The following is a 27,594-nucleotide window of genomic DNA, read 5'->3' on the forward strand; positions in this document are numbered from 1 at the left end:
CACTTGCTCCTCATGCAGAGCACTTGGGGTTGTTTCTAGCACCGACATAGTGGTTCATAACTGTAATTCTAGTTTCAGAGGATCCAACGACTACAAACACGGACCTCTTGTTATGTCTTAATTTATAGGTAGCTTTAAAATAGGTCTTTCTTTTCATTACAGTTTACCCCTCTTGTAATTTCACTTAGATTTTGATGTTTGAGGAAAGGTCTTTTATAGCCCAGGCTAGCTTTGAACTCCCTATGTAGTCAAGGATAAGCTTGATTTAATCCTCCCTCAGCCTCAAGCGGGACTATACTTAGTTTTAGACACTGAATAATATTTACAACTATTAGGTCATTTTATTGGTTATCTGACTTCCTGCCTGGAATGAAAGCCTTTTGATTTTTTTTTTTTTTTTTGCTATCTCTTAAGTAATGTTATTATGTATCAATTTTAAAAATACCCTCCTTGGACTTCGGAGGTGAGCCTCTACTAAATAGCGAGCTAAAGTCCAGCCTGGGCTTCAAGAAACCCTGTTAACAGAACAAACAAACCAAAAATACCACTTAAAAGTACTCTAGCTGTAAAGTCAGATCTCATGCTACTGTACAGTATTATACTGTACATTATTACAAATACAGGATGGGCTTGGCCGTAAACAAGAACATAAGAAAGACTTCTGTACACCATCAAGGGAAGAAGTGGACACTCCCCAGCCGCACACACGTCCTGCCCCGCTGATCTTTCCCTCCGGAAGCGCTTGCGGCGCTCCGGCGCGAGCGCGCATGCGCGGCCCACTGAGGTCGCTCGGGGCCGGGCGTGAAACCGAGCGGTGTGGGGAAGGTTCCGCCTCCGGGCCCGCAAGGCGCCTGCGCCTTCGGTATTCCGGTCGGGACGCGTTCTTGTACCCTCCCTCCCAACACCCCCCCAATATCCTCCCGCCCCCCTCCACTGCCAGCTGCGCGCGCCCGGTGGGCGTGGGAGGAGGCGTGGAAACAGGGAGGGGGCGGGTGTCGCGGGAGGGAAGGAGCGAACCGGAGAGCGTCGTCCTGAGGAGGAGTGAAGGCGGCAAAATGGCGGACCGCTTCTCCCGCTTCAACGAGGACCGAGACTTTCAGGTAAACACGGGCGTCGCCGAGGAGCCCTCCGGAGGGCTCGCAGCGAGCCCGGGGCCGCCTCCCTCCCGTTCTCCAGGCTCTCTTTCCTCCTGCTGTCCCCTGCGCCTTGCAAGCCGGCTCTCTTTTTCTGCCTCTCATTTCTGTAGGGGCCTCCCAGCCTGAGCTGAGGCCGTGTCTCCGGCTTCATCACTATTGGCGTTGCCTCTTAAACTCCGGTTTCCTCCCATTTGCCTCCGCCTGTCCGCACTCCAGCCGGCCGCTTTGTGGGGCTGCGCTTTGGTTGTCTCGGGGCCTGTGCAGGCGCAGGGCTGGCCCCCAGGGGAGAGGGCTGGGGTTGGGAAGGCTTGGGCCAGCGGTTTTCAGGCCAGGGCTACGGAACCCTTGGATTTTTGCTCGCCCCGATCATCCTGGGAATCTTTTCTCCGTTTTCTCATTGTGATAAACAAATCCTTTATCGTCTATCTAACCTAGTCTTCACCCTGGAAAGGGGTACCCTTACTTATCAAAGACGCCTTTTTTTTTTTTTTTGTTGTTGAGGCGAGCCATTGAGCTTTCTCTGGGCATAAATAACTGCTGTTGTTTACAGGCCGTTAATTGGGTTGGGAAACAGTAAGGTATAGGTCTGTGGACTGGTGTAAACTTAACTTCGAAACCTACCAAGATTTGTTAAGAAGCATAATAATGCCTTTCCAAGCGGGAGATAACTTGTCCCTAAACCTTGATTTTTCTTTCTTCATTTACACACGTTGATCTGGGAAAGATGTCCGTGGGATGGCAGGCATTAAAGAGAAAAAAACAACAACGACAAAAACCAAAAAAACCAAATCCCAACAACAAAGGCGGAATTAGAATAATTCGGCTTTTAGCTGATGATACTGTTCCTGCAGAAATAGTTGGAGATAGAGGATTTAGTAGCTTTTGGCAATTTCTAGGTAAAATACATCCTCAGTTGCAAATCACTGCATTACTACCGCATCTCCTGGCAACAGCAATTTAGGTCAAGGAATGAGCCTCAGAACTCAAGTTTTTATATTCCTTTGAGCTTACTCAACGCTGTTCTAGCCGTGTCAGAAGGCAATTTGAAGGGTTTGAATTCTTGGAGATGATGATTGGGTTGATAATAGACAAAGATATTTAACTGGTTTAAAATCAACACTGTTTAATAGTCTTGTGTGTAGAATGCTATGAGAAGTTTTGCAGCAGTAAGGGATTTGGGAGTTGCTGAAAAAGCCTTGTGGTCATGTGCCTCCTGGGTAAGCTGCCGCACGACACAGCATCTCAAGGTGTTTTAAGGATTTATCTCAGGTCCACTGAAGTTTGAGGTAATTCAGTTTGGACATTTGATGCCTGAGAAGGCTGGCTGTCCGTCCTTCCTTCCTTTCTTCCTTCCTTCCTTTCTTCCTTCCTTCCTTTCTCTCTCTCTCTCTCTCTCTCTCTCTCTCTCTCTCTCTCTCTCCCTCCCTCCCTCCCTCCCTCCCTCCCTACCTATAGTAAGCCCTATGAAGCAGGTATAAAGTATATAAGCTGTATTATTTTTTATTAATTTAAAATTATTTAGACATACTGATGATGAAAATCTTCAAATGCTTTTCAGAGAAGAGAATTTCAAGGTGACCTAATAAAATTGAAAACAGACAGTTTTGAGGAAAATGGCCCTTGACTATTTCAGCAGGCTCAAACGGGATTTTAATGAAGACGTTGAAAACTGGCTATTAGGATGTGAGTGTTGTTCTTTGGAAACTAAGCAGGGAGACTCTTCAGTGCTTTAGTTGAGGTAATATATAATCTGATTTGTGGGCTAATGAGATGGCTCAGGGGTAAACAGCCTTTGCCCCACAAGCCTGACAACCTCAGCTTGATCCCTGGAAGGAGGAAGGAGAGATCCAACTCCAAAAAGTTGTCTTCTGACACCAACATGTATGACCCCTCACATAATATACACATTAATAAGAAATTTAAAAAATAATAAAAGGAGCAGCCTTAGAAGCGGCTTAAGGAGTTTGCCATCAAATCTAACCTGAGTTAGTGCCTGGGGATCCATAAAGTGGAAAGAAAGAACCAAATCAGTTCCCCAGAGTTGGCCTCTGACAGCCCCCATGAAGTAAATATAATAAAAAGTTTTTAAAACCAGAGTAGACCCTTTGAGCTCTTTGTTGTCAGTACACACATTATAATTGTATTTTCTGCACTTGATCTGACTTAACTCACTTTAGAATTCTAAATGTCCTAGCATTTTATGTTCTATTTATTTATTTATGTTTGTGTATATGTGTGTAGCAGGTTCTCAACACTAGTTACATTCCCAGTCCCTTTTGTAAATTATGCTATTGTTTCTAAAAAAACATGCCTTTAAAAATATTTAAGGGCTGGGGGTATAATATGTTCAGTGGTAGGGTATTCCCCTAATATGTGAAGGATTTGATCCTTAGCACCATGGTAGTAATAATAGTAACAAAAAAAAATACAATGAGAATAGTTAATATATTTATCTCTGGATGTTTTAATAAAAGAAAAAAAAATTGATCAGTTGTCAGTACTGTCCTTTGGTTTAGAGCCAGCCATTGAAGAGGGAGTGAAATGGGAAGATGCTCTTTGAGTAATATATCTTGAAACATGTTTCAAGTTTAGGTTACTGAAGTTAAATGTAGCGTTTTAAGGTTTTAAGTAGTTGAACATAACAAGACCCTGTCTTTTTAAAACAAAAAGTTCAGGCTACTTCTGGTGGTGAGCTCCCATAATCCCAGAACTTTGGAGGTAGAGGGAAAATTAGGATTTCCATATTATCTTTGCCTATATAAGCTACTAAGCTAGTTTGAAGCTAGCCTGGGTTATGTTAGACACTGTCTCAAAAATTAAATAAGGTGCCTGTAAGATGGCTCAGTTAGTAAAGGCACTTTTGGTCAAGTCTGATCACCTGAATTTGATTTCCAGGACCCACATGCTAGGGAGTATCGTTTGAGCAAGACTGATACTACTAACTGTATCTCTAGCCTGGATTTTATATTTTATACAAGTATAATTGAGTCATGAATTATGAAGGGTAGATTTGTAGGTCACACAAATAAGTGTCCTTTTAGACAAGTAATACAATTACAGTTTTTCTCTGTTCTGTTTTGTCCAGATCTGTATCTTGTTTTTCAAGGGCTCCAGGACGGGCATCTGACCAAGTTTCACTTATCAAAGAATACATTGTTACGTTTCAGTTATTAGACTTTTCCCTCTACTCTTTCCCATCATTGTATTTCCCATCCCCACCCCCAGGATTAGAGCCTGGATCTCAAAGTAGCATAAACTGGCCTCAGATACACTGTGCAGCCCAGGACAGCCTTGAACTCATTCTGCCTGTGCCACCAGAGTGGTGGGATTGCAGATGGTTAGCATGCACCACTACCCCCAGCCCTCTTTATTTTATTTTTTATTTTGAGACAGGGTCTTACTAAATTACCTAGGCTGGCCTTTAACTGTTCTGTTGTCTCAGCAAGTCCTGTTTGAATTTGCAGTCCTCCTGCCTCAGCCTCCAAATGACTGGGATTGCAGGCCTGCACTAGTAATCCTGGGTTTTAAGTAGGCAGTGGTGGGTGCTGAGGCAAGTACTACGCAACTGTAGCTTTTCAAGTTGCATTTTATTTTTGGAAACCATGGTAATTTAGACTGATTTTTGTTTGCCTAATAAAGCTTTAATGACTTCTTTAGAATCTGACCTCAGTTTCTGAGTGAGACATCACCTCTTTCTGCATTTACAAAATAAGACATTTGTTCACAGATTCAAGTTTTACATAAACTAATGAAAAATATATAACGTAATTTACAATAAAATAACGTTTTAGATTTAAGATTCATTAAAATTTTAGCTATACATTGATATGTAGCTGTAAAGTGCTGTTAAGCCTAGCATTTTGTGATTGTGCAGCTTTTAATGGTGATGTGATTAAATACTACTGATCAAGTATTCTTTAGTATTTGTATCCTAGAGGACTAATGGTTCTTATGTGTATTGGATTTTTAATGGGGGGAAAAAAAAAAAAAAAAAAAAAAAAGGTTACAGCAATAGACAAGAATGTGAAAATAAAATACCTCTTTTTTTTTTTTCCCCCCTTGGTCAGGGCCTTACTCTGTAGTGTACCCTAGCCTGAGCTGCCACATTTGCCTCAGAGGCATATTTTCTAAAGATTAGAATCATTTATTTATTTTTGAGTTTTTAGAGACGGGGTTTTACTATGTAGCCTTGGCTGGCCTGAAACTCAGTAGAAATGTGCCTGCCTGCCTCGGCCTCAAGTGGTGGGATTAAAGGTGTGTGGCAGGCCTCATCAGAATAATTTTTATTAAAAAAATTTTGTGTAAGATATTATTACTGACTGCTCTCAGATATCCTGATTTTTTTTTTTTTTAAATCTAAATATATCCTGATTTTTGTCCTTTGGACAAATTGATTATACAAGTGCATGTGTTTGGGGCGTGTGTGTCTGTGCATACCCATAGACCATATGTGTGTGAGCAGGTCAGAAGTCAGTTTGTTAGAGCTAGTTCTCGCCATTATGCTGGTCTCAGAGGTCAAACGCATTTCAGCTGCTTTGGCAACACAAGGGCCTTTACTTGTTGAACCATCTTGCCAGCCCTTGAGTTTTGATTTTCCTGGGAACTGAAAATAATCTGGCACTTGTAGTCTGTATTTCAGTTTGGTCTACTATATATGCACCTCTCATTCTGTAGCCAGTTGAACTGACACTGCTGAGACCAGGATGTAAGCCCAATATGGACATCCTATCACAGCCCTGGGCTGGTCCAGTACCAGGAGATAGGAGTAGGCCTACCCAGGTGACCTGAAGGAGCAGGGCCTGGACCCCACCTTTTTATCCTCAGTGCTGGTTTGGAGATGGGAGGGATTTGGGAGCTTGTTGTTTACTTAGCAGATTCAGACTGAGTGTCCTTTTCATCCACTAGCATAGGGAAATAAAATAATGATCATAATGAAAATGTAACATTTGCTCAAGGACTTTCTAGAATCTGCTTAAGTGCTCTTAATGTTAAATAGCAGTAAGAAAGTCATCTGTTACTTTTATGTAGTATGTTTATAGGATTCCTTTTTGGGGCCCTCTTCCATTCCCTCCTCTTATACGAGGCATCAAAAAACAGGGTTCAGTCATGCCACGAAAGCCTTTTACCATTGAGTTGTGACCCTAGCATCTTTTGTGAGCCATTTGTGATAATAACTTGAGAAGAGGTTCATTTCTATTTAGGTCACAGAAACAGGTTTTGTGTGTGTTTGTGTGCGTGTGTCTAGTGCTATGGACTAGAGTTGCTATTCCAGTGCAGGTCTGCAAGAGATAACAAATGGACAGATTTTTATTACTGTTTTTTGTAGTGGTGAATGGTTAATCTGCGCTGAACTCCTAGTGGGTGATCATGCTTATAGCCACACACCAGAGTTCTCTGGCTTCTTGATTGAAAGACACATACACACATTCCAGCTTAATTTTGATATGCCTTGACTAGCTCAATGGCCGGGCACTTCCAAACCTCCCTGTGGCTAACACGAAGTTTCCTCCAGTATTCCTTAGTTAAAATCTATATTTTTATACTTTTTAAAATCTATATTTTATCTTTGCTGCCCTAGACCCAAGCAGGGGAGTGGCCCCTGGAGCTACTTCTCTGACTCTTATGAGTAGGCAGGCTCTTAATTCTGACCTCTCAGCTTTTCCCCATCATGATGTGGTCCATCTACACCCCTCTCACGGCCAGGAATCTTAAAAGTTCTGCCTTCTTTCATCCTGTCCAGCCATTGGTCACTGGCTCTTTATTGATCAGTCAAAAACCACTTGGGGACAGGGACCCTTAGCATCTGGATAAGCAGATTCCCGTGTGATTTTGGGAGTTAAGACAAAGCATTAGAACTAATTCCCAATAGTTTTCTGTCTTTCCCCCCTTTCAATTGGGAGAAATGCCCTTAGCAATAAATCAACTTGAGGTATGCTTGGGATACTAAAACTTAAATAAAATCATTACTATTCCCATTCCCAAAGTATGAAAGAGGGAAAAAAAATTGATTCAGGGCTGAAACCAATTTCAAAATAGTGATGATGAATTGATGTGATTCTTAGCAAGTGAATGTTAAGAGTGACCAAAGGGAGATAGCCTGAAGGTTCCCTAGAAGTGATTCAGAAAATAAAAGCATATCAGGCACACTGGTATGTGTCCTTGCTGTACTCTGTAATCTCAGGATTTAAGACTGACTGAGGCAGGACTATTACGTGTTCAAAGCAGGTCTTGACTACATGATGAGGTTCTTTTGTCTTTTTCTTTTTCTTTCTTTCTTTTTTATTGGATATTTTATTTACAGTTCAGATGTTATCCCCTTACCCCATGTTTTATTCTTCAATACAGGGTTTCTCTGTGTAGCCTTGGCTGTCCTGGAACTTGTCTGTAAACTAGACAGGCCTTGAACTATCAAAGAAAGGTGTGTGCTACCACGGCATGACTTTTTTTTTTTTTTTGGTGGCTTTTCGAGACAGGGTTTCTCTGTGTAGCCCGGGCTGTCCTGGAACTTGCTCTGTAAACTAGACAGGCCTTGAACTATCAAAGAAAGGTGTGTCCTACCACGGCATGACTTTTTTTTTTTTTTTGGTGGCTTTTCGAGACAGGGTTTCTCTGTGTAGCCCAGGCTGTCCTGGAACTCACTCTGTAGACCAGACTGTCCTTGAATTCAGAAATCCGCCTGCCTCTGCCTCCCAAGTGCTGAGATCAAAGGCGTGCACCACCACTGCCCGGCCATTTTTTTTAAAGAACAAAAAACAAACCAAAAATTAACAAAAAACACAGGGTATATAATTAAGGCAAAACAAACAAACAAACAAAAACAAACATGGATTATACAAAGGCTACGTTTTTAATTCTGTATGAATAGTAAAGAGAAAGATACTTATTTAGAAAAAGATCTTCTGGTGGGAGACTGGGTTCGGAAAGAACTGTGGTTACAGGGCTGCTGTGACACAGGGCTTCTGTGACCATGCATTCCGATCATCTCACCCCGGTGTAGGGTCCAAGGGTGAACTTGGACGATTGTACTTGTTAGTCTGATCCTTATTCAAGACTGTTCTTTTTTTTTTTAATTGTATATTTTTTAATTTACTTTTCAGATGCCATCTCCTGTCCCCATTTGCCCTCCTAGAAGTCACCTATCCCACCCCCCTCTTCCTTTTTGCTTTTATACCATTTTAATTACATGTAATTCAAGGCTGTTCTTGTATGGTAAAGATCAGAGAAAAAGCAGGTGTTCTTGTACTTTTCTTTTTTCTTGAGCTTGTATGTGTGTTTAGACAAGGCCTTATATTATCTAGTAGAGTACGTTTGTCATGTTATCAAATTCTAATTAGAGTACTGTAGAGGGATTCTTTGATTATATTCTCAACTCTGGTCCCTTCCCTTTCTCTTTTCCTTTCTCTTTTCTGTTTTTCTGTCCTTGAAATAGGGACTTGACCTCTTGACAGTCCCTTCATCAGCATACTTCCCTCTGGTATTATTATAATTATGAACCTGATTCAAAAGAAAAAAATTGTTTTGATACTGGGTCCCACATAGCCTGGGACTGTTTGTCATAATAACTGAGCATCATCTGTCTCCGCCTCCTCGTTGCCGGGATTACCATTGTGCACCACCGTACCCACTTTATGTGTTGCTGAGACTTATATCCAGGCTTCATACATACTAGGCAAGCACACTGCCAAGGAGTTAGCCTTCAAAGTTAGAAGTTTTGACTGAATTATGTATTAATTGTTTGTATGGTATGTGCTTGTGGGCACATACATATCACATCCATGTGTGGAGATGAGAAGACAGTTCTTTGACCATGCAGATTCCAGGAATGGAACTCTGCTTGACTTGGTAGCAAGTGCTTTTACCCAGAGGTTATTCTTCTAACCCAGTGACTTAAAAATGTTTTAAAAACACTTAACTATCCTGATTTTCTAGGCTTGGGAGGTGGAATCAGGAAGATTAGGAGTTCAAGACTAGCTTCAGTTACATAAGAAATTCAAGGCCAGCCTGGGCTACTAGAGAATTGATCTCTAACAAAAAATAGTAACAAAAGATTTTTATTTTTTTCTGGCTTGGAGATGTTTAGCAACGGAATGCTTGCTTACCATTCCTAAGTTTCTGGGTTCAGTCCCTAGTACTGGGGTACAAAATACTTATTTTCTGAAAGAGAGTGGCAAAGTTCATATTTGGTTTTTTTTTTTTTTTTTTTTTTTTTTTTTTTTTTTTAGACAGTCTTATGTAGCTCAGGCTGGTCTAGAACCCCAGTTCTGAATATTTCTGCCTTTAACTACTAAGTGATAGGAGTCAGACCTGTTCTCTGAGCATGGTAATTAATGAAATCTTATTTTGATGTCCTTGTTTTTTTGAGACAAGTAATGACTTGTAGCCTGGCTGACCTTGAACTTGCATCTGTTCCCTGCTTCTGCCTTAGGAATGTAGGATTACAGGCAAAGGCCACACTAGACTTGTAGTGTCTTGAATTGTGGATCTAGTGTATATAATCTTGTGATTTAGTCAATTCTAATATTATTAATGAAAATAGATTCTAGCCTGAGGTATATTTCTGTTTCTTGAGTTCTGCTACAGTTTCTTCCTTGAAACACTGTAGTCCTTTTGCTTTTCTGTCTGCTCTTACTTCCCTTGCTGTGCTAGCATTGCCATTTAGACTTAACTGAAAGAGACTTATGGGGATTACCAAAGGAATTTTAAACAACTACACAGATACTGAAAGAAGTCATTGATATTAGAGCAAATACCAGAAGGTATGGTGTTGATTTTCCTCTAATAAAAAGCAAATTGACTGTTTGACAGTAGAACTGTAACCAAATATGCTTATTGTGTATTGTATTAGTCAGAGTAGAAAGTTCAATACACTCACAATAAAACCGGTGGTTCATGCCTTTAGTCCCAGCATTCAGTAGGCAGAGGCAAGTGGATTTTTGAGTTTGAGGCCAGCCTGGTCTACAGAGCAAGTTCCAGGACAGCCAGGGCTACACAGAGAAACACTGTCTCCAACACCTCCCTACCCCACAACAAAAGGGTAGTATACTGTATTATACTAGGTTTTTTTTTTTTTTTTTTTTTTTTTGGTTGTGTGCGTTTGTTTGGAGACAGTATCTCACTATATAGCCCCAATCTTCCTGCAACTTGTTTTGTAGACCAGGCTGACCTTCAGTTTCCAGAGATCTGTCTGGGTTTTGCCTTCCAGACGATGGGATTAAAAGCATGCATCAACATACCTGGCCTTTTTTTTTTTTTTTTTAGATTTATTATTATTGCTGTTGTTTGTTTATTTTGGTTTTCTGAGACAAGACCTCTCTGTGTAGTCCTTCCTGTCCTGGAACTTGTGCTGTAGACTAAGGTGGCCTCGAAATCAGAGATCTCCCTACCTCTGCCTCTGGAGTACTGGAATTAAAGGTGTGCGACACTTCCTGGTTTTTGTTTACTATTTTGTTTTTCGAGACAGGGTTTCTCTGTGTAGTCCTGGCTGTCCTGGAACTCACTCTGTAGACCAGGCTGGCCTCGAACTCAGAAATCCACCTGCCTCTGCCTCCCAGGTGCTGGGATTAAAGGCGAGTGCCACCACTGCCTGGCTTTTTTTTTTTTTTAATTTATTTATTTATTATATGTATATGAGTACACTGTCATTGTCTTCAGACACACCAGAAGATCCCATTCCAGATGGTTGCGAGCCACCATATGGTTACTGGGAATTGAACTCAGGACCTTGGGAAGAGCAGCCAGTGCTCTTAACCACTGAGCCATCTCTCCAGTTCTGTTCACTTTTTAAATTGCAATAAACTTTATACTAATAAAACAGTGCCATTAATATACAGAATGTCTAGTTTTGTTTTCTTTTTCTCTCACTTTTTCTTTTTTTCCCCAAAACCATTTGTGTAGCCCACCATTGTTTGGCCTAGTTTTCTTTTTCAAAGATGGGTTTTATGTTGTCTTCTTATTAAGATATTCCTTTTCAATTCCATTGTCTGAGTAGTAAAATTTACTTATTTGGAATGTGTTAAAAAGAGGCAAGCAATAAAGTCTTATTTATTTATTTATTGACAAAGGAGGATTGGGTTTGTTCATAGCTTAAATATGAAGCTGTCATGTATGGTTCTGTTTCATGCCACTTTTTCAAAATTTGAGGTTTTAGCCAGGTGTGGCGGCACATGCATTTAATCCTAACACTCAGGAAGCAGAGGCAGGTGGATCTTTTGGGGTTCAAGGCCAGTCTGGTCTACATAATGATACTGACTTAAAAAAAAAAAAAAGACCTTTTTTTAAAAAAACCTGTGTTTGTATGGGTGAGTGTGGGCTGTGAGTGCCACAGTGCTTGTGGAGGTTGGGACAGTTGTGCAGTCCACTCTCTGTCATTAGCTTCTGAGTTACAGCGATCAAACTTGCTTTCTCTCCTGTTTTTTCTTCCTCTTTCCTTCCTTTTGTCATCTATGAAGGTGAAATCAAAATCATTTTACAACTTTTTTTCTTCTTGAGACAGTCTCATAACCCTGACTGGCCTTGAACTTGCTATGTAGCAAAGGATGACTTTGAATTTCCAGTCCTCCTGCCTCTGCCTCTGCCTCTCAAGCACTAAGATCTAAGATTACTAGTGTATTCCACCACACTTATTCTGTGGGATGTTGGAGATTGAACCCAGAGCTTTGTGCATATTTGGCAAACATTGTTTTCAACTGAGCTGTGTCTCTACCCCTGACATCATTATTATATGGTTTAGATTTAGAAAGTCCAAATTAGGGTCAGCAAATAGCTCAGTGGGTAAAGATGCCTGTCACCAGCATCACAACCCAAGTTAGGTCTACAGGATGCACATAGTAGACAGAAGTGACTCACACAAGTTGTCCTCTGACCCTCATATGTGTGCTGTGGTACAAATGTGCATACTCTTACACACAGACACATATCAATATATGTAATAGCAATTTAAAAAGTTCAGAATTGGGGCTGGAGAAATGGCTCAGAGGTTAAGAGTATAGGCTGCTCTTACAGAGGTCCTGAGTTTAATCTCAGCAACCACATGGTGGCTCACAACCATCTATAATGGGATTCAGTGCCCTCTTCTAGTGTGCATGAAGTCAGGGTACCCATATACATAAAATAAATCTTTTTTTTAAAAGTTCAAAGTATAGATCATTATGTTATTTGAATTGTGAGGTAGTGCTGTAGCTACTATGTTAGGTATTAGTTTCTGAGCAATATTGATAAATGGAGGAGAAAAGGTAAAGCTGGGTGTGGCAGCATTTGTCAGTGGCTCCAGCTCTTGAAACATGGGTACAAGAAGATCAGAAGTTCAGTGTCACCCTCAGCTCCTTAGAGTGAGTCCAAGGACAGTGTTGACTACAGGAGACCCTGTCTCAAGAAGCAAACAAACAAAAAAGAAATTTTAGTTGGTGAGAGCAGGGAAAGACAAGAGACATTTGTGTAATATATTTACTAGCCAGAGTCATGTCAAAGGTAGACTAAGGGGTGTGTCAAAGACAAATCACTTTAAACTTGGCATAGACCTCATCTAGATGGAGCAAGTCAGATGTTTATGGCTTTGTTAATAATTGATATGATCATTCATCAGAAACTTAGAATCTGGGCCAGTCACATGGTTTAGCCAGTGCACTTGGGGGAAGCCTGATGACCTGGGTTTGATTGCCAGAAGAACCTACAATAAAGTGGAAAGGAAGAACCAGCTTCACAGTGATCCTCTGGCCTCCACGGGAAGACTGTGTTTGCTCTCTATCATACCTTCGAGTGAGTGCTCATTCAAGTGCACACACACACACACACACAAATAACATGAACTAAAAATAAATTACTAAAAGCTTTAATTTAGTAATAAAAACCACATTGAGGGGGCCAGGTATGGTGGCTCAAGCCACTCAGAAGGCAGAGGCAGGAGGATCTCTCTGAGTCACAGGCCAGCCTGGTCTACTGAACTGCAACTGGTTAGCTCAGTAGACTAAATAGAGAGACCTTGTCTCAAAAAAACAAAACCAAAACAAATCCACATTGAAAAATGAAATAGGACTAGAGAGATGGCACCATGGTTAAGAGCGTGTTCTGTTCTTGTAGAACACCTGACTGAGTTCAGTTCCCAGCAACCACATCAGGAAGCTCACAACTCCAAGAAGATTAAGCACCTCTGGCCTCCTTGGGCACCTGTACTTACACACACATAATTAAAAATAATAATAATCTCCCCGCCCCCAGGGTATCATTGTGTACCTTGGCTGTCCTGGACCTCTGTAATCCAGACTGGCCTTGAACTCAGAGATCAGCCTGCCTCTGCCCCTAAAGTGCTGGGTTTAAAGGAGCATGCCCACTCCACATAATAATAAATCTTGAAAACAACAAAGAAAAGCAAAGCCAGCACAGTGGCTCTTGTAGACAAGCCTGATCACCTGAGTTTAATCCCTAGAATCCACATAGTGGGATAAGGAATCAACTCCTGGAAGTTGGCCTCTGACCCCCACATATGTGGCATGGCACATTCATGAATGTACAAGCGTGCACATATAATAAGGAACCATAATTAAAAAAAAAAAAAGAAATACTGTATATGAAAGTAAAAGGTGGGCTGGAGAGATGGCTCAGAGGTTAAGATCGCTGGCTGCTCTTCCAGCGGTCCCTGGTTCAGTTCCCAGCATCTACATGACAGCTGGCTGTAACTCCAAGAACTGACACCCTCATACAAACATACACAAAACAGCCATGGGTTCTGGGGATAAAACTTGTATCTTTGGGCAGCAAGACTTATCTTTTGAGCCACCCTCCCTCTCCTGAGCTGTTCTTTATGGGTGGGTGCACCTTCCACCCCAGGGTTGATCTAGGACCTTTGCATGCTGATTAGGAGCTCTGCCACTGAACTACATCCTCTGAACTACATCCTCTGACGGCAGGCTTTTAAGAAAATAATTTTTTTTTATTTGGCAGTAGTGGGGTATGTTTGTTCCATGGCACACATGTGTCTGTCAGAGGACAGCTTGACTGAAGGAGGTTCTCTTCTACCACATGTGTGTGCTAGTGATCAAACTTAAGTGGTCAAGCTTGCCTTTACAATATTGAGCCATCTCACTGGGCCTTGTAGATTTTTTTTTTTTAAAGTCTCAATTTATAGTACAATTTTGGCTTTATCCTGAAAATAAAAAATAAAAATAACTTGTAGTTGGCTAGATTACCAGTTACTTCAATGATTACTTTTGAAAAATAACTGTAGTTTTTTTTTTCCAGGGTAATCACTTTGATCAGTATGAAGAAGGACACTTGGAGATTGAACAAGCGTCCCTTGACAAGCCCATAGAATCGGTAAGATGACCTGTGCTTATTTTGGGTCTTAGCCAGTTAGTTAGGTAGAGCTTGTGTGATGCTTGATATGAGTGAAGTTAAACTTGCCTACAACTTATGGACAGTTTAGAGCCTTTTTTTTTTTTTTTTTGCATGCTCTAGAGTAATCAGGTGGACTTTTGGGTGTGATTTAATAATATCAGAAAATCAGTGGAAAACATAGAAAAAGTTAGGATTTGATGGAAAAAATGTCATTTCGGGCCCATATTAAAGATAGAGATTTGGGTGTAGTATTTTTGTAAATCAAATAAAGGAGTAAAATGTATTTTGATCCTTTAATACTATTTCTGGGCAACATACTTGTGTGTGAAATGTTCTAGTAGAAACAGAAGTAGCAGACTATTAGACCCTTGTGAGGCATGGGAAACTTGGCTCTGTAGCTTAAGAAATGTCTGGTGGTTTTTTGTTTTTTGTTCTCCAGGTCAAAAGTTAGTTACTTTTGTCTTTTCACACTTCTTAGTCTATGACAGTAATGATACCAAGCCATAGCACAAGGAGATTTTCTCTGCCTCTTAATTTAAAACAAGTGATGGTGGCACATGCCTTTAATCCCAGCACTTGGGAAGCAGAGGCAGGCGAATCCTATGAGTTCGAGGCCAGCCTGGTCTACACAGTGAGTTCCAGGACAGCCAGGGCGATACAGAGAAGACCCTGTTTCTGGGGGGAAAGAAAAATCTTAAGTTTTGGACATAAAACATAATGTTATTTTGAAACAACTGTCCATTGTTGAAGTGTCTAAATTGTATTTAAAATTTGTGCTTACATGTATATACTTAAAAAGATTTCATTGAGGCATTGGTAAAACTTGAGTAGATACAGAGTCAGAAAGGGAATCCTAAGTTTTACATCTGTCAAGATAGGCCCCTCTATTCCTTTAAGAAACACTAGCTTCTTTTCCTTCTGTGAAATAACAAAGCAGTTGAGAAAGTATAGATAATTTAGCTTTTGCTTTCAAAGCTATGATATAGTAAAGGATCAACATATATTTATGTTCCTAATTAGGTTGGTGTTGTGTGTGTTTGTGTGTGTGTTTAGATGTTTACAGAAATTTACACAACTTGGGGTGTTCGACATTTTTCTTCCACAGCAGTTGGCCCATATTAGCTAAGCAGCCATGATCTGGTTTGTATTGCACGGTCTGCCTTTTTTTAATTTCTTCTCTAGGGTTTCTTTCTCCCTACCTTCCCTTCTTATTTCTGTCTTTCTGGTCCAGTGAACACTGCATATAGTACTTTCTGTCTTACTGTGCTGGCATGATGCTAGTCTAGGCATGGCAGTAACTGATGACGCATGTGATAATGCTGCAGAGGGAGAGTTCCTATCTGATATTGTGCTGAAAGTCCATTTGAAAGTTACATTCTAACATAAGATTAAAATGCCAAGCCCACTTTACTAAGTTAAAGCCCACCAAGGCTTGTGCCTTTTTCCGTATTAGAGATGATCATCAGGCAGAATTTTATAATGAAATCCATAGGCAAGACACATGGTTTGTACTTAAATCATTTAGTTTTCCATTTTAATGTAAAAATATTTCTTTGCATCATTTTGAAGGACAACCTCCCAAGTTGTTACAGCTTCCCAGTCCCCTGTCCTGTGAGGGTCACAGAGGTGCTGTTTCTATTGAGCATTTTGACTTGTCAGTTTAATTAGCCTGAACCTGTAGCTGCTTCATTCATAATGTACTTAAGGAATAGTTCTGTTACAGCATTTACAGTTAGCCCTTTTAAATTCTGTATAGGTCCACATTATAATTTTTAAAGCCATTCCTATGACATGAGACTAATGATACTATTTCCTCACAGTGCCCAGGATTTTTTTTTCTTGGACATGTCGTATTCGTAAGCAAAGCACTGTGACAAGTCTGCTTGTGTAATCATTGCCGAGTAATCTCAGTGAGTAAGAGTAGAATCGGCTTAAGTCTTGTTTATTAAAGAATGTTAATCTTCTCCATTTACAATAACAAATGATACTGTGCTCAGACCAGATCTTTACTTTTTAAAATAAATGTGTGGTCAGAGATGTATATGTTATATTAAGTTATACCTCTGGTGAAAAATTATTTCTGGAGTCTGTAAACATTACACATTAATTGTAAATCGATAGTTTAAATAATAGTAGGAAGACCTTTGTAGGATGCATTATGTTAAATAGAAGTAGGACTCAAAAAGAAAAAGAAAAATGGGACCCAGAAAACAAAGAACTTTATTTCTGCTACTAATCATTTGGAAATAAAATTTGAAGTTTGAAAAGAATACCTACATGACTGATATCAAAATAGGTAGTGTTCCTTCTCATCCAAAGATGAAAGTCCTCTGTCTAAATGCCCAGCAGATATGTGTTTAGTTTTGGGGCTGGCTGGCTATCTCTAGCTGTTTTGTTCTAAGCGGGAATGTTGCTTTTAACACAGAAAGAGCCTCTGCTGAATTAAGATCTTTCTCTGCAGCAATATCTTGAGAGGTGCTGACTGTTTTGCTACAGCATGCAACTCAAAAGTGGCTGGAAATACACAGCTTTGGGAGTCTACAGATCATTGCAGGAACTAAAGTGTAGTAATTTAAATACATAAGCAAGGTCATCTGCAGCAACTGGTGACTGTGGAGGTCTGCACAGGTTTGTGTCAATAATATGCCTATATGAAGGACTTTTATGAGTATGGAATTAAGGCTGCTTGTTTCATAGTAGAGCATATTTGATACAAATCAGCAAAATGTGAAATGAGATGCAAAGATATTAATGAATTATTCATTAACCAAACTTCTGAAGTCTGGATTTGTTAGTGAGATGGTACAGTTGTTCAATTTTAGTAGGCAGATGTTAAAAACAAAATTAATAAAGTACAAAATTTATTTTAAAAAGATTCATAAAGTACTTGATAATGTTTGCTGTAAAGTTTTATTTTTCTTTATTTCAACTAATAAAATATCCTTTTGGTCAAGAGTGAAATATTTTCTAAGAAAATTATATTAGAATTGGCAGATAACTCTGAAATTTTTCCTTATCGCAAACAACTTTTTTTTAGTTTCAACTTTAAAAGTTGTTAGTTATGAGATTTTGACATTCAAGCCACAATTATGACCACCATACAATTAAAATATTGGGAAAACTAAGTGTAATCTAAATCTACATAGCCCAGCCTTAGATTCTGTTGTAATTACAAGAATCAGTTGGTACGATGTAGGATCTGATTTAGGATATATGATTTTTTATGACCATATCTTAGTTTAAAGATGATAAATCAGATGGGATAATGAAGTTGGACAAAAGAAAAAAATGCCTGCATCATAGACTTGAAAAAAAATGCTGACGTTGGTACTATTGGAAGTTCAACTTTCCACCAGATTAGTTGCTTTTTTTCTAACTGACTGATAAAAATCCTGACTTTAGGAGTTGTCAGGTTGAGTGAGTTTTATAAGTTAGTGTTAAGTTTTCCAAATATCTAGTTGCCAGTGTTTAGTTTACTTATGTAAGGATTTAGTAGTACATGTATATCCTGGAGTATTGTTATATTGCATATCTGTGTAGATCTGTGGACTCCACTAGTTCCAAAATGTAACTCTGTGAGACTGCTAATTTGACTCTTAGCAGTGACCTTATGTGGACTGCACAATAAACAGTATGCTTCTTGGAGCTGAATGGTGTAGCATTACTATATGGCTTTTCTCTCTAGTCTTCATTGTCATCTGTAGTGAGCTATAGATTTTTTTGTTTGGGGACTTTTTACAAATCTGTTCTTTGCATGGGTTCACCTGGTAGCGATGGTTCTGCTTATAGAGTCTCTAATACACAATCAGCAAAGCTTACAACCCACTCAAGAGACTTACCATTTTTGTCCTGCTGAAAATGGGCTAAATTATTGTATAAATTAAATCTGGTTGACAACTAAAAGAAAATTGAGTGTGGGATTAATATTTATCTAGTTACTGATGTATCTGAAGTGGTTTTCTCTTGAGAATATGAGGCTTTGTTTTCTAGTATCAAAACTTGTAGTCAGCCCTTGCAATAAAATACATTTTTATCTGTGTTTTGGCATGCACTGTGGTGCTGTTGCCAAACGGTTCTGATTCCTGTAGTGTGGTATATAGTTAGATGGAGCAGAGAGCAGTTCCTGCGAAGGTTTTGTACTTGGAGTTTAATTGATAGATAAGAATGTTGAGGACCATCTTAAGTAGTTATTGAGGTTTTTGTTGGCTTTTTTAACATTGGTATTACATTTCAGTGTATTGGTGGTTACTTATAAAGCACTTCTTGCATTTGAAGATCCTCCCATTTAAAAACTTTAACATAATAGACAGGAACACGTGTTGGTAGTACAGATTTTTAATTTACTTTTTAATTTAGAAATAGAAAACCGAAACAAGTCAATTGAGGTAATCTTGCTTCCCCCCCCCCCCCCCCAAAAAAAAAAAAAAAGAGTTTTAGGTCAGCTTCATGTGAATGCACTAGGACTTCATTTTCAGCTGAAGATCATAAAGCTGCTATTTTGAACAACTCTGGAAACTGAATCAGATAGAAAATTATCTTTCTGTATCCTCCTTAAGAAAATTTCATTTGCTTTATTTCTTAGTTTAAAATACAAATATACTTGTAATTCTTGTTTTTTTGTTTTTTTTTTTTTTTTTAGATTTACTTAAGTATATGAGTACACTGTCATTGTCTTCAGACAACAGAAGAGGGCATCAGATCCCATTACAGATGGTTGTGAGCCACCATGTGGTTGTTGAGACTTGATCTCAGGACCTTTGGAAGGCAGCCACTGTTCTTAACTGCTGAGCCATCTCTCCACACCCGCCTCCTTGTAATTCTTACATGTACATTTAAATTGTAAATAATTTGGCCTGTTATCACCACAGATCTTTGTTAATTGTACATTGTTTGAAAAGAGTAAAAGATAAATTTTTGTTTCCATAAAATAATTTAAAACTCAAATTATATTTTTGATCAAATTATCTTTGATCTCTCTGATCCTCCTTCCTCTTCCTCTCAGCACTGGGATTGTAGGCACGCGACATTCTTTCTTTGTTTAGTTTCATTTTCTTTTCTTTTCTTTTTTTTTTTTTTGAGACAGATCTCTCTATTATGTTGCTCTTGGGTGTCCTGAAACTCATTCTGTAGACCAGGCTGATCTCATAGAGATCCACCTGCTGGAATTAAAAGGGTGAGCCATCATGCCTGGCTTTCTCTTACTTTTTTAAGTCTAACTTATACCATGGCCCTGGAACTCATTGTGTACATAAGTTGGATTTTTTTCTCAAGTGCTGGAATTGTAGACATGTGCCATTATGCCTGGCTTTATATATTTTACTTTTATTACTTTAAAAAAATATAAATTCGTAATTATTGTAGTGACAAAAATAGTAAAGAGTTGCTGATTCTTACAAGATATTTTTTCTAATTGTTAGTAATTTTATAATTATATTTAGTGCTCATTTCCTATATTTGTCACGATTACTTGTTGGAGCTTTTAAGTTTTTAGTCTACCATTTAAGTTTTTAAGTTTTATAATCTACCATTATAAATAGCCGGGACTCTTAATACAGGAAAACCACAAAATCACAGTCCTAAATAAAGTAAATATATTACTTGTTTTCTGCAAGCTCCATGTTTATTGATGGTGAAAATTTTTATAGTTTAGAGATTAGCAAGTGTCATTTTATTGTAAAAGTGTTTTTTTCCTTGTATTAAAAGTATGTGCTGCCACACCTGGCCTCACTCCCTTCTCTCTTCTTCTCTTTTTTAATTTATTCGGTGGAATGGAGAAATGACTAAATGGTTAAGAATGAGTGTTATTCTCACAAAGACCCAAATTAATTCTCAGCGCTCACATCAGGAAGCTCATGGCTTCCTGTTAACGCCAGCTACAAGGCATCTGACACTTCTGACCTCAGGGACACGGACCCGAACACACACCTACCAATTAAAAAAAAAAAAAAAACTTACAGGTATTTTTTAAACAGGCTTTTTACAGGTTTCTAACAAGTTGGACAGATATACAGTGTTTCTTCTTCATAGCCACCACCTTTTTTTCCCCTTTTTGGTAAGAGATCATACTTAAAAGTTTTGAAACAAGCCACACAGCAAAGCCTTTTCTGTCAAAAGCAGGTAGTTCAGAATAAGAGGAGAGGCTCAGGTTGTCTTTATTAGTTATTCATTTACTTGAAGAGGCTGGTAGGGAGATGTATGTGCTGTTTTGTTGTCTGTTTTAGTCAGAAGGACTCAGCAGTGTGTTCCATAGTTTATAATCTGGAACATTCCATTCTCTGCTCCTGCTTAGACAAGTTGAAGAAAGTATATTTAGTTAAAGGACAGTTTAACATTAGCTTTTAGAAGAGTGATGCCACTATTCCATATCAGTAGCTTTCTCCGAGGTGACAGCCAGCCTCTTGAGTGGTGTTGTAAAAGTGTGCTAATGTGTATGACCTAAACTTTCCTTTGTTCTCCTTAACATTTGCTCTCCCTTTCACTGTTGTCAGTCACAACACGCTGCTCTGAATCTCTCAGCTGCTCTTGACTCGTGATTTTACTTATGCTTTCAGTCTTCTTTAATAAATACATTACTTGCAAGCAGTGAATTGAAAACAAGACAAAAAAATAAATAAAGCGACCATTAGTGATCGGACAGTTTCTTACTTTGTGTTACATTTAACTGTTCTTTTGACAGCCCAGTTTTTAAAGCCAGGTTCGTATGGAAATGCTTTCACTCCACTTGCACTGCTTTGGAAATAGCATACTGCTTCATCTGTCTGTTTATTTTAGTGCATTCATAATATAACACAGTCAACATAATGTCTCATCTCCTGTGACCAAACATTAATTTCTTAAAAACGAAAACAAAAACAAAAACAGATCATAACAAAATGGGAGAGAAACAACAATTTTTGTCAGCATTACTTAATACATAAATCTTTGTGCCATACACAGAGCATTCGTGTAGCAAGAGAGTAAACAATAACGAACTACAATTGTTATTTAATTTTTTTGAGATAAGATCTTACTTTTTAATTCTGTCATTGAACTCTAGGTGACCCTCCTACCTTAGCTTCCTTGCTGCTGGGATTACAAGGAATGTGTCCCCATATAAATCTCAAGTATATACTCTAAGAGTCATTTTGCTGTCCTTGGCATTTCCAAAGGTACTTACAAGTAGTTAAACTTGTTTGATAGTAGGGAAAATAAAGTATTCTGTTGTGCTCTGCTTTCATATATTTTTTTATTTTTTAATTTAAAAATTTTGAGGTGGCATGGCTCAAATCTGGACCCTACACATACTAGGCAAGTGCTGTGCAATTATCCTAAATTCCTGGGCCTTTTTTGTTGTTTTGTGATTTATGTAGCCCAGGTTGGTTTTAAATTTGTTATGTAGTTAAGAATGACCTTGAGCTCCTGATCCACGTGCCTTCTGCCTTCACCTCCCCAGTTCTGGGATTATAGATGTGATTCAACATGATTGGCCTGATTTTTTTTTTTTTTTTTTTTTAATATAGTGAAGTTATTTATAGTAAGACATACTCAGGATTGAGTGAGATGATGCTTTTCTTAGCAGTGCAGGAGAGAAGAGGCCCAGCAATAGTGTCCAGTAAAGTTTTTGTGATACTTAATACTGTGAGCATCATCACTGGGGATTGCACAGAGCCACCTTTTCTAGTTCTTTCCAGTTTTAGCAAAAATAATTTCTAGTGCCCTTTTACCTGTACCATGTATATGTGTGAGTATATTATATATCACAGTAGTTCCTTTCATTTTAAAAAACGGCATTTTATTGTTTGCCTTCACCGTTGGTTTTTCCAAAACACCTTGGAACCCCACACAGTTATGTAATCCAAGCATTACTTAATTAGAAGGCCAAGGCAGGAAGATCACAAGTTCCAGGTTAGTCTGATAGGCTACATAGAGACCTATCTGGAAAAAGCAGAACCATAAAAGTATCTTGGTTGCTAGGGATACAATTCAGTCAGTAAGTGCTTGCCTAGTGTGCCTGAAGCTTTAGGTTCAGTCTCCAGCACTGTATAAACCAGGCATAGGCATGCATATCTGTGATCTTAGCCCAAGGGAAGTAGAGGCTATGTTAATGAGACCCTGCCTGAGCTATCATACTATGATTTCTCCACCAGTAAATTTGCAGCCACTCTCAGCTGGATGCTGTTCTTCTAAACCTGTGGAAGAACCTGAGGCTGGAAATGGTTGCACAAGCCTTTTTAATCCCAGTACTCAGGAGGCAGAGTCGGGTGGATCTCTGTGGGCTCTAGGCTGGCCTGTTCTATAGAGTGAATTTCAGGACAGCCAGGGCTACACAGAACCCTATCTCAAAAAAAAAAAAAAAAAAAGAAAGAGAGAAAGAAAAGCAAAAGGTAAAAAAGAAAGAGAATGAAAGAAAGAGAGAAAGAACAGAATAGATAGATAATTTATAAGGCTTCATTAATTGATTTCAGGTATAACAAGATTCCAAAAATGACAGGTTACTGTTGTAAGTTACACGGACTATCTATTAAAGATTTTGTGGTTTATTCTAACTGTACGTGTGGTGCTGGGGAATGGACTCAGCCTGGTGAGTGCTAGGCAGCTGCTCTTCTGAGCTATAGCCCAGCTTTTCTCTCTTTTCTGGATTGGTAGCATTTTTCTCCTCTGGTGTTCAGTAGTTCTTTAGCTTGGTCTTGTTACTTCACAGTAGTCTTAAAAAGTAGAGAAGTGAGCCGAGGGCTATGGAAGTTTCTGATTTCTTGACTCTTCATACAGTAGTTGACATTTAATTGTTGTTTCTGGCATCTTTTCATACGATTTACATTGACAGACCATTTCCAGATGAGACATTATGTATGTCGACCCCACATGCACTAATGGTTCTTTACTGTTGACTTATTGCTAGGCCTGTTTCATTCTAACATCTTAGTGTTTTTGTTAGACTCCACGTTGAAATGCATCACTCAGTCTGTGCTTGAGCTCATTTTATTTTTTGTTTACTCGATTTAACTTCTTGTTTTACTAACCTCAGTGTTTTCAGTTTAATATTGGCTGCATGCTGGTTATATTTATATGTTATATATATTAAAGCCAATCAAGCCTAGCCTGGATTTGGTGGTTGTCTCCATTTCTTGTGCTGGGGTAGCCTTACACTTACAGCTTACTTTATGTCATGAAAGCCTGACACATAAACAAAGTAACTAAACACAATGCAGATTTTCTTTTCTTTTCTTTAAAAAAATTTTTAAAAATCTTAAAGTGGTGCTGTCTAGGTGGTGGATACGATTGTATAAATACCTTGATTTTATGCTTTTTAATGTTAGTTTTAAAACTTTATAAGTGGATTCTTCCCCTTTTTCTTCCCCCCTTTCTCGCTTTAAAGTGTTCTATATAGAAGTTGCCCAGCACACTATCAGAAAGAGCCCTTTCCCCACATTTCCTTCTCACATAAAATACTAGCCAGCATTTCTTTTTACATTAATGTCCCGTTTACTGGGCACATATATCCTTTATTAGCACCCTTTTTGCATGCGTATATGTAGAGTTATCTCTTGTTCATCACCTATTTTAATGTTACTAGGAAGGGAAGAATATATTATTGGAATATTTTTGGTTTGTCTCTCTGTTCTGTCTGTCAGGATAATATTGGACACCGCTTACTCCAGAAACATGGGTGGAAGCTGGGCCAGGGATTGGGAAAATCTCTTCAGGGTAAGTTCTTTAAATTTACCAAAATGATGACGACGACGATGATAATAAAAAGAGTAAAAAATAATGTTTATAAAGCAAATCTTGTATCCAGATGTATTTGTTGTCTTTTTAAACAAGTATTTGGTTTTCTCTCATCTTCTCCCCTGCTAGAATAGCCTGTTTTTTCTTCAGCCTTATCTTAAACGTCATTGTATAGCCTCCATATTTGCCAATAATTGGTGAGGATAAGTTGTTGTGTCATTAAAACTTATAGGGTCATACGTACTATGGTGACCCAACCTGTTTGGATTTTGCATGTGGAGATGACAATGGTGGACAAGAAGAAACATGTTAGGTTCCCTTTATGCTTTTCAGTAATATTTATGTGGTTACTGTGTCATAAAGAGAATCATTACAGCCAACTTTAGCTTTTGACCTTCTAAGTTCTTCCTGAAGGCAGTGATTTTCCTGTGACTCTTTTGCTTTGTAATCAGAGTGGATGTGATGGTAGAGAGGAAAGTTAACCTGTATAAAATGTAAACTGAAAGAAAAAATTTTCTAGGACTGTCCAAGTGGAGGCCATTTCTCAAATTTAGATCTGGTTCTGGAATTTCCATTACACGTTTCCTTTTAACTATACCAGTCCTTTCGGTAAAATCTAAAATATTAACATGGCTGCTTCTATGCTCTTGCTAGTTGGAAAGTAACCAACTGTGTTTATTACTTTAGTTCTTTCTGATTGGGAAAAGTTGCAGATATGATATTGCCAGCTCAGAAACGAGATGAAACTCCATCTGACCTCATAGGACCTTATATAAAGGGAGGTTTGAAGGTAATTGTGCCAGTAGTCCTTTGAATTTTGTAAATGGCTTGTCACATGAAAGCCAAAGTGTGTTCAGGTGAGCAAGAGAACAGGGAATGCTACAGAGTCTTTGCATGTGGAGGTGACAGTGGTGGACCACAAGGAATCAGTGTTAGCTTTTCTTTATGCTCTATTAAAAAAAACTTGCTTTTGCCAGGGAGATGTGCTAGTGTACACTTGTAATTCCAGCACTTGGGAGGTGAGGCAGGAGTTTAAGGTCAGCTTGGGCTACCTGGTGAAACTGTCTCAAAAAATTAAACCAAGCTGGGTGGTGGAGGCAGCAGCACCAGTGGCATCTCATGCTTTTAATCCCACCATTTGGGAGGCAGAGGCAAGCAGATCTGAGTTCAAAGGCATCCTGGTCTACAGGGCTACACAGAGAAACCCTGTCTTGAAAAACAAACGAACAAACAGAAACCAAAACAACAAAAACTGAACCAAAAACATTAGCAAGCTACTTTTGGTTGGTTTGTGATATGGATTAAACTGGAGGCTTCATGCATGGTTCTACCAGTGCACGGGGCAGACATTCTGCCAGTGGGCTGCATTCCTATCCCTGCTCTTAAAACTTTGCTTTTTAAAATTTTTATTCCGTCTTTTTGGTTTTGTTTGGGTTGAGTTTTGTTTTTTTGTTTTGCTTTGTTTTGTTTAAGACAGTTTCTCTGTGTAGCCCTGGCTGTCCTGGAATTCACTCTGTAGACCAGGCCAACCTTGAACTCAGAGATCCCCTGCCTCTGTCTCTCTAGTTAGTGCTAGGATTAAAGGCAATTGTCACCATCCTGGCTTGTAAGTTCTTAAAAAAAAAAAGTCAAAGTAACTTTTTCTCTCTTGTTAAAATTGTTGTCTGGGAGGTTTACTGCCTCTGTCTGCTAACCTAGGACTAGTTAGTCCTGGAAGCTTCTAGCCTCTGTACAGTATAATCTAGGCCTAGAATATTTTCAGCCTCTGGACTTGCTGCTGAATAAGCTCACCCTTTCTAGTTATTTCTGAGCTCTGGTTGGCTGGCTCAAACTCCTCTCCCAGTTGATTTATTCAGTCTGGCTTTTTTTTCTCTTGGCCTCTGAATGGCTCTGCTTGGCCTCAAACTAACTCTAGTAGTCTTTATCTTCTGCTCCTTCCCGTTCTCTTGCTCCTTCCGTCTTTCCCTGTGTCTAGCTCGTTCTCTTCAATCTGTCTCTGTAAAACTCTCCCAGTAACACTGCCTCCTCCTCCTCCCTCTCTGCTGCCCTACTCTCCCTCTCAACTCTCCTGCACTGCTCTCCATGAGCTCCACTGCATTCCTGTGCTGTCTGTCCCTCCCTTAGTAGCTTCCCTTCCCTCTCTGCAGGTGAGAGTTGGGCATATCCTATTCTGTCAGATCTTTCTCTAAGTCATCATTTTGCCTGCCATTCAATTAGACAGCATTTTCAAACATGGGTGCTTCCTTCTACAAACTAACTTTACCTTCACTGTTTGGGGTTAAAGGTATCTGCTAAGAGCTGAGCCACACCCTATCTAGAAACAGGTTCAAATATCCTATAACACCCAAAATTTACTTACAAATTGTACTCATGGATGGTACATAGGAGATTATCAGTAAATATCTTTTTAATTTTTTTTCTGAACATCAACCTTTTCTTTTGGAGAGATAATACAAACATTTGACTGCCATTAAACTTAATTTTTAAATGGCATAAGAATGCTCTGCAGAAATGCAGATATGCTGTGTGGATGACTTAGAGCAATTTGTATGGTAGAGAACATAGGTTTTGTAAAGGTCCAGAGTCAAAGTTATAGGCAGGCTAGGTGCACTCCTTTAATCCTGGCACTCTGGAGGTAGAGGCAGGTGGATCTGAGTTTCTGTTTGTAGCCAGCCTAAACTACATAGCAATTTTTAGGCCACCTAGGGCTGTGTACCTGGATTAGTTAGGAAATATGTTTGAATTCAAAAGTAACTCATGTTGAGTGTCAGAAATTTTATTTTTAGAACATGGAGAGGGAAATAAGTTCTTTTCTCTTTGTGTTTTTGTGGTTTGTTTGTTTTTTTTTTTTTTTTTCTTTTTGTGGTACCAGGGATCAACTCTTTTCTGTCACTAAGCTGCACCCGTGTGTGTGTGTGTGTGTGTGTGTGTGTGTGTGTGAGAGAGAGAGAGAGAGAGAGAGAGAGAGAGAGAGAGAGAGAGAGAGAGAGAGAGAGAAAGCGCGTGTGTGGCATGACAGAAAGGGTAGGTAAATGGATACTTAACACAGACCAGGGTGGCCTCAGGAATAGGCCTGCCTCCGCACTCAGTAAGTGCTGGGGTCAAAGACATTCACTACCACTGCCCACTGGTCTAAGGTTTTTAAAAAGACTTTGTTGAATTTGGATTCTCTTTACATTTTTACTTTCTTGAAAAGAAGTTTGTTTTGTTGAGATAGATATTACTGTGTAATTCAGGGTAGCCTCAAGTCCCTATGGTTCTCTTGGCTCCAATTCCCAGGCGTTGGGAATATAGCTGGGGTGGAGTACCATACCCAGTGAGTTCCTGGAGACAGATGAAGCAGGCTTATTGATTATATCTCCAGCTCCATGGTAACAGGCACATAATGAGCTCACAATAACTCAAATACATTTATTGAAAAATA

The 27,594-nt window shown here is 39.1% G+C and overlaps 1 protein-coding gene across 6 annotated transcripts in view; it reads left to right on the top strand.

Annotated features, from left to right (window-relative positions):
- The first annotated feature begins 910 nt into the window (after positions 1-910).
- The window catches only part of Gpatch8 (G-patch domain containing 8), a 73,668-nt gene continuing 46,984 nt past the window's right edge, over positions 911-27,594 (top strand). For 4 of the 6 annotated variants that reach the window (XM_076935721.1, XM_076935722.1, XM_034504526.2 and 1 more), the window contains exons 1-4: positions 1,051-1,100; positions 14,370-14,444; positions 21,142-21,159; positions 24,077-24,149. Coding sequence is in view for 1 of the 6 variants with exons in the window: in XM_034504525.2 (XP_034360416.1) it covers positions 1,056-1,100; positions 14,370-14,444; positions 24,077-24,149 (193 nt within the window). In the remaining 5 variants the exon portion in view is untranslated. Of the gene's footprint in view, positions 1,101-14,369; positions 14,445-21,141; positions 21,160-24,076; positions 24,150-27,594 lie in introns of those variants that run through there. The other 2 variants (XM_034504525.2, XM_076935723.1) reach the window with 2 other exon arrangements.

The sequence above is a fragment of the Arvicanthis niloticus genome, chromosome 6 (genome assembly GCF_011762505.2).
Source record: "Arvicanthis niloticus isolate mArvNil1 chromosome 6, mArvNil1.pat.X, whole genome shotgun sequence".
NCBI lineage: Eukaryota > Metazoa > Chordata > Mammalia > Rodentia > Muridae > Arvicanthis > Arvicanthis niloticus.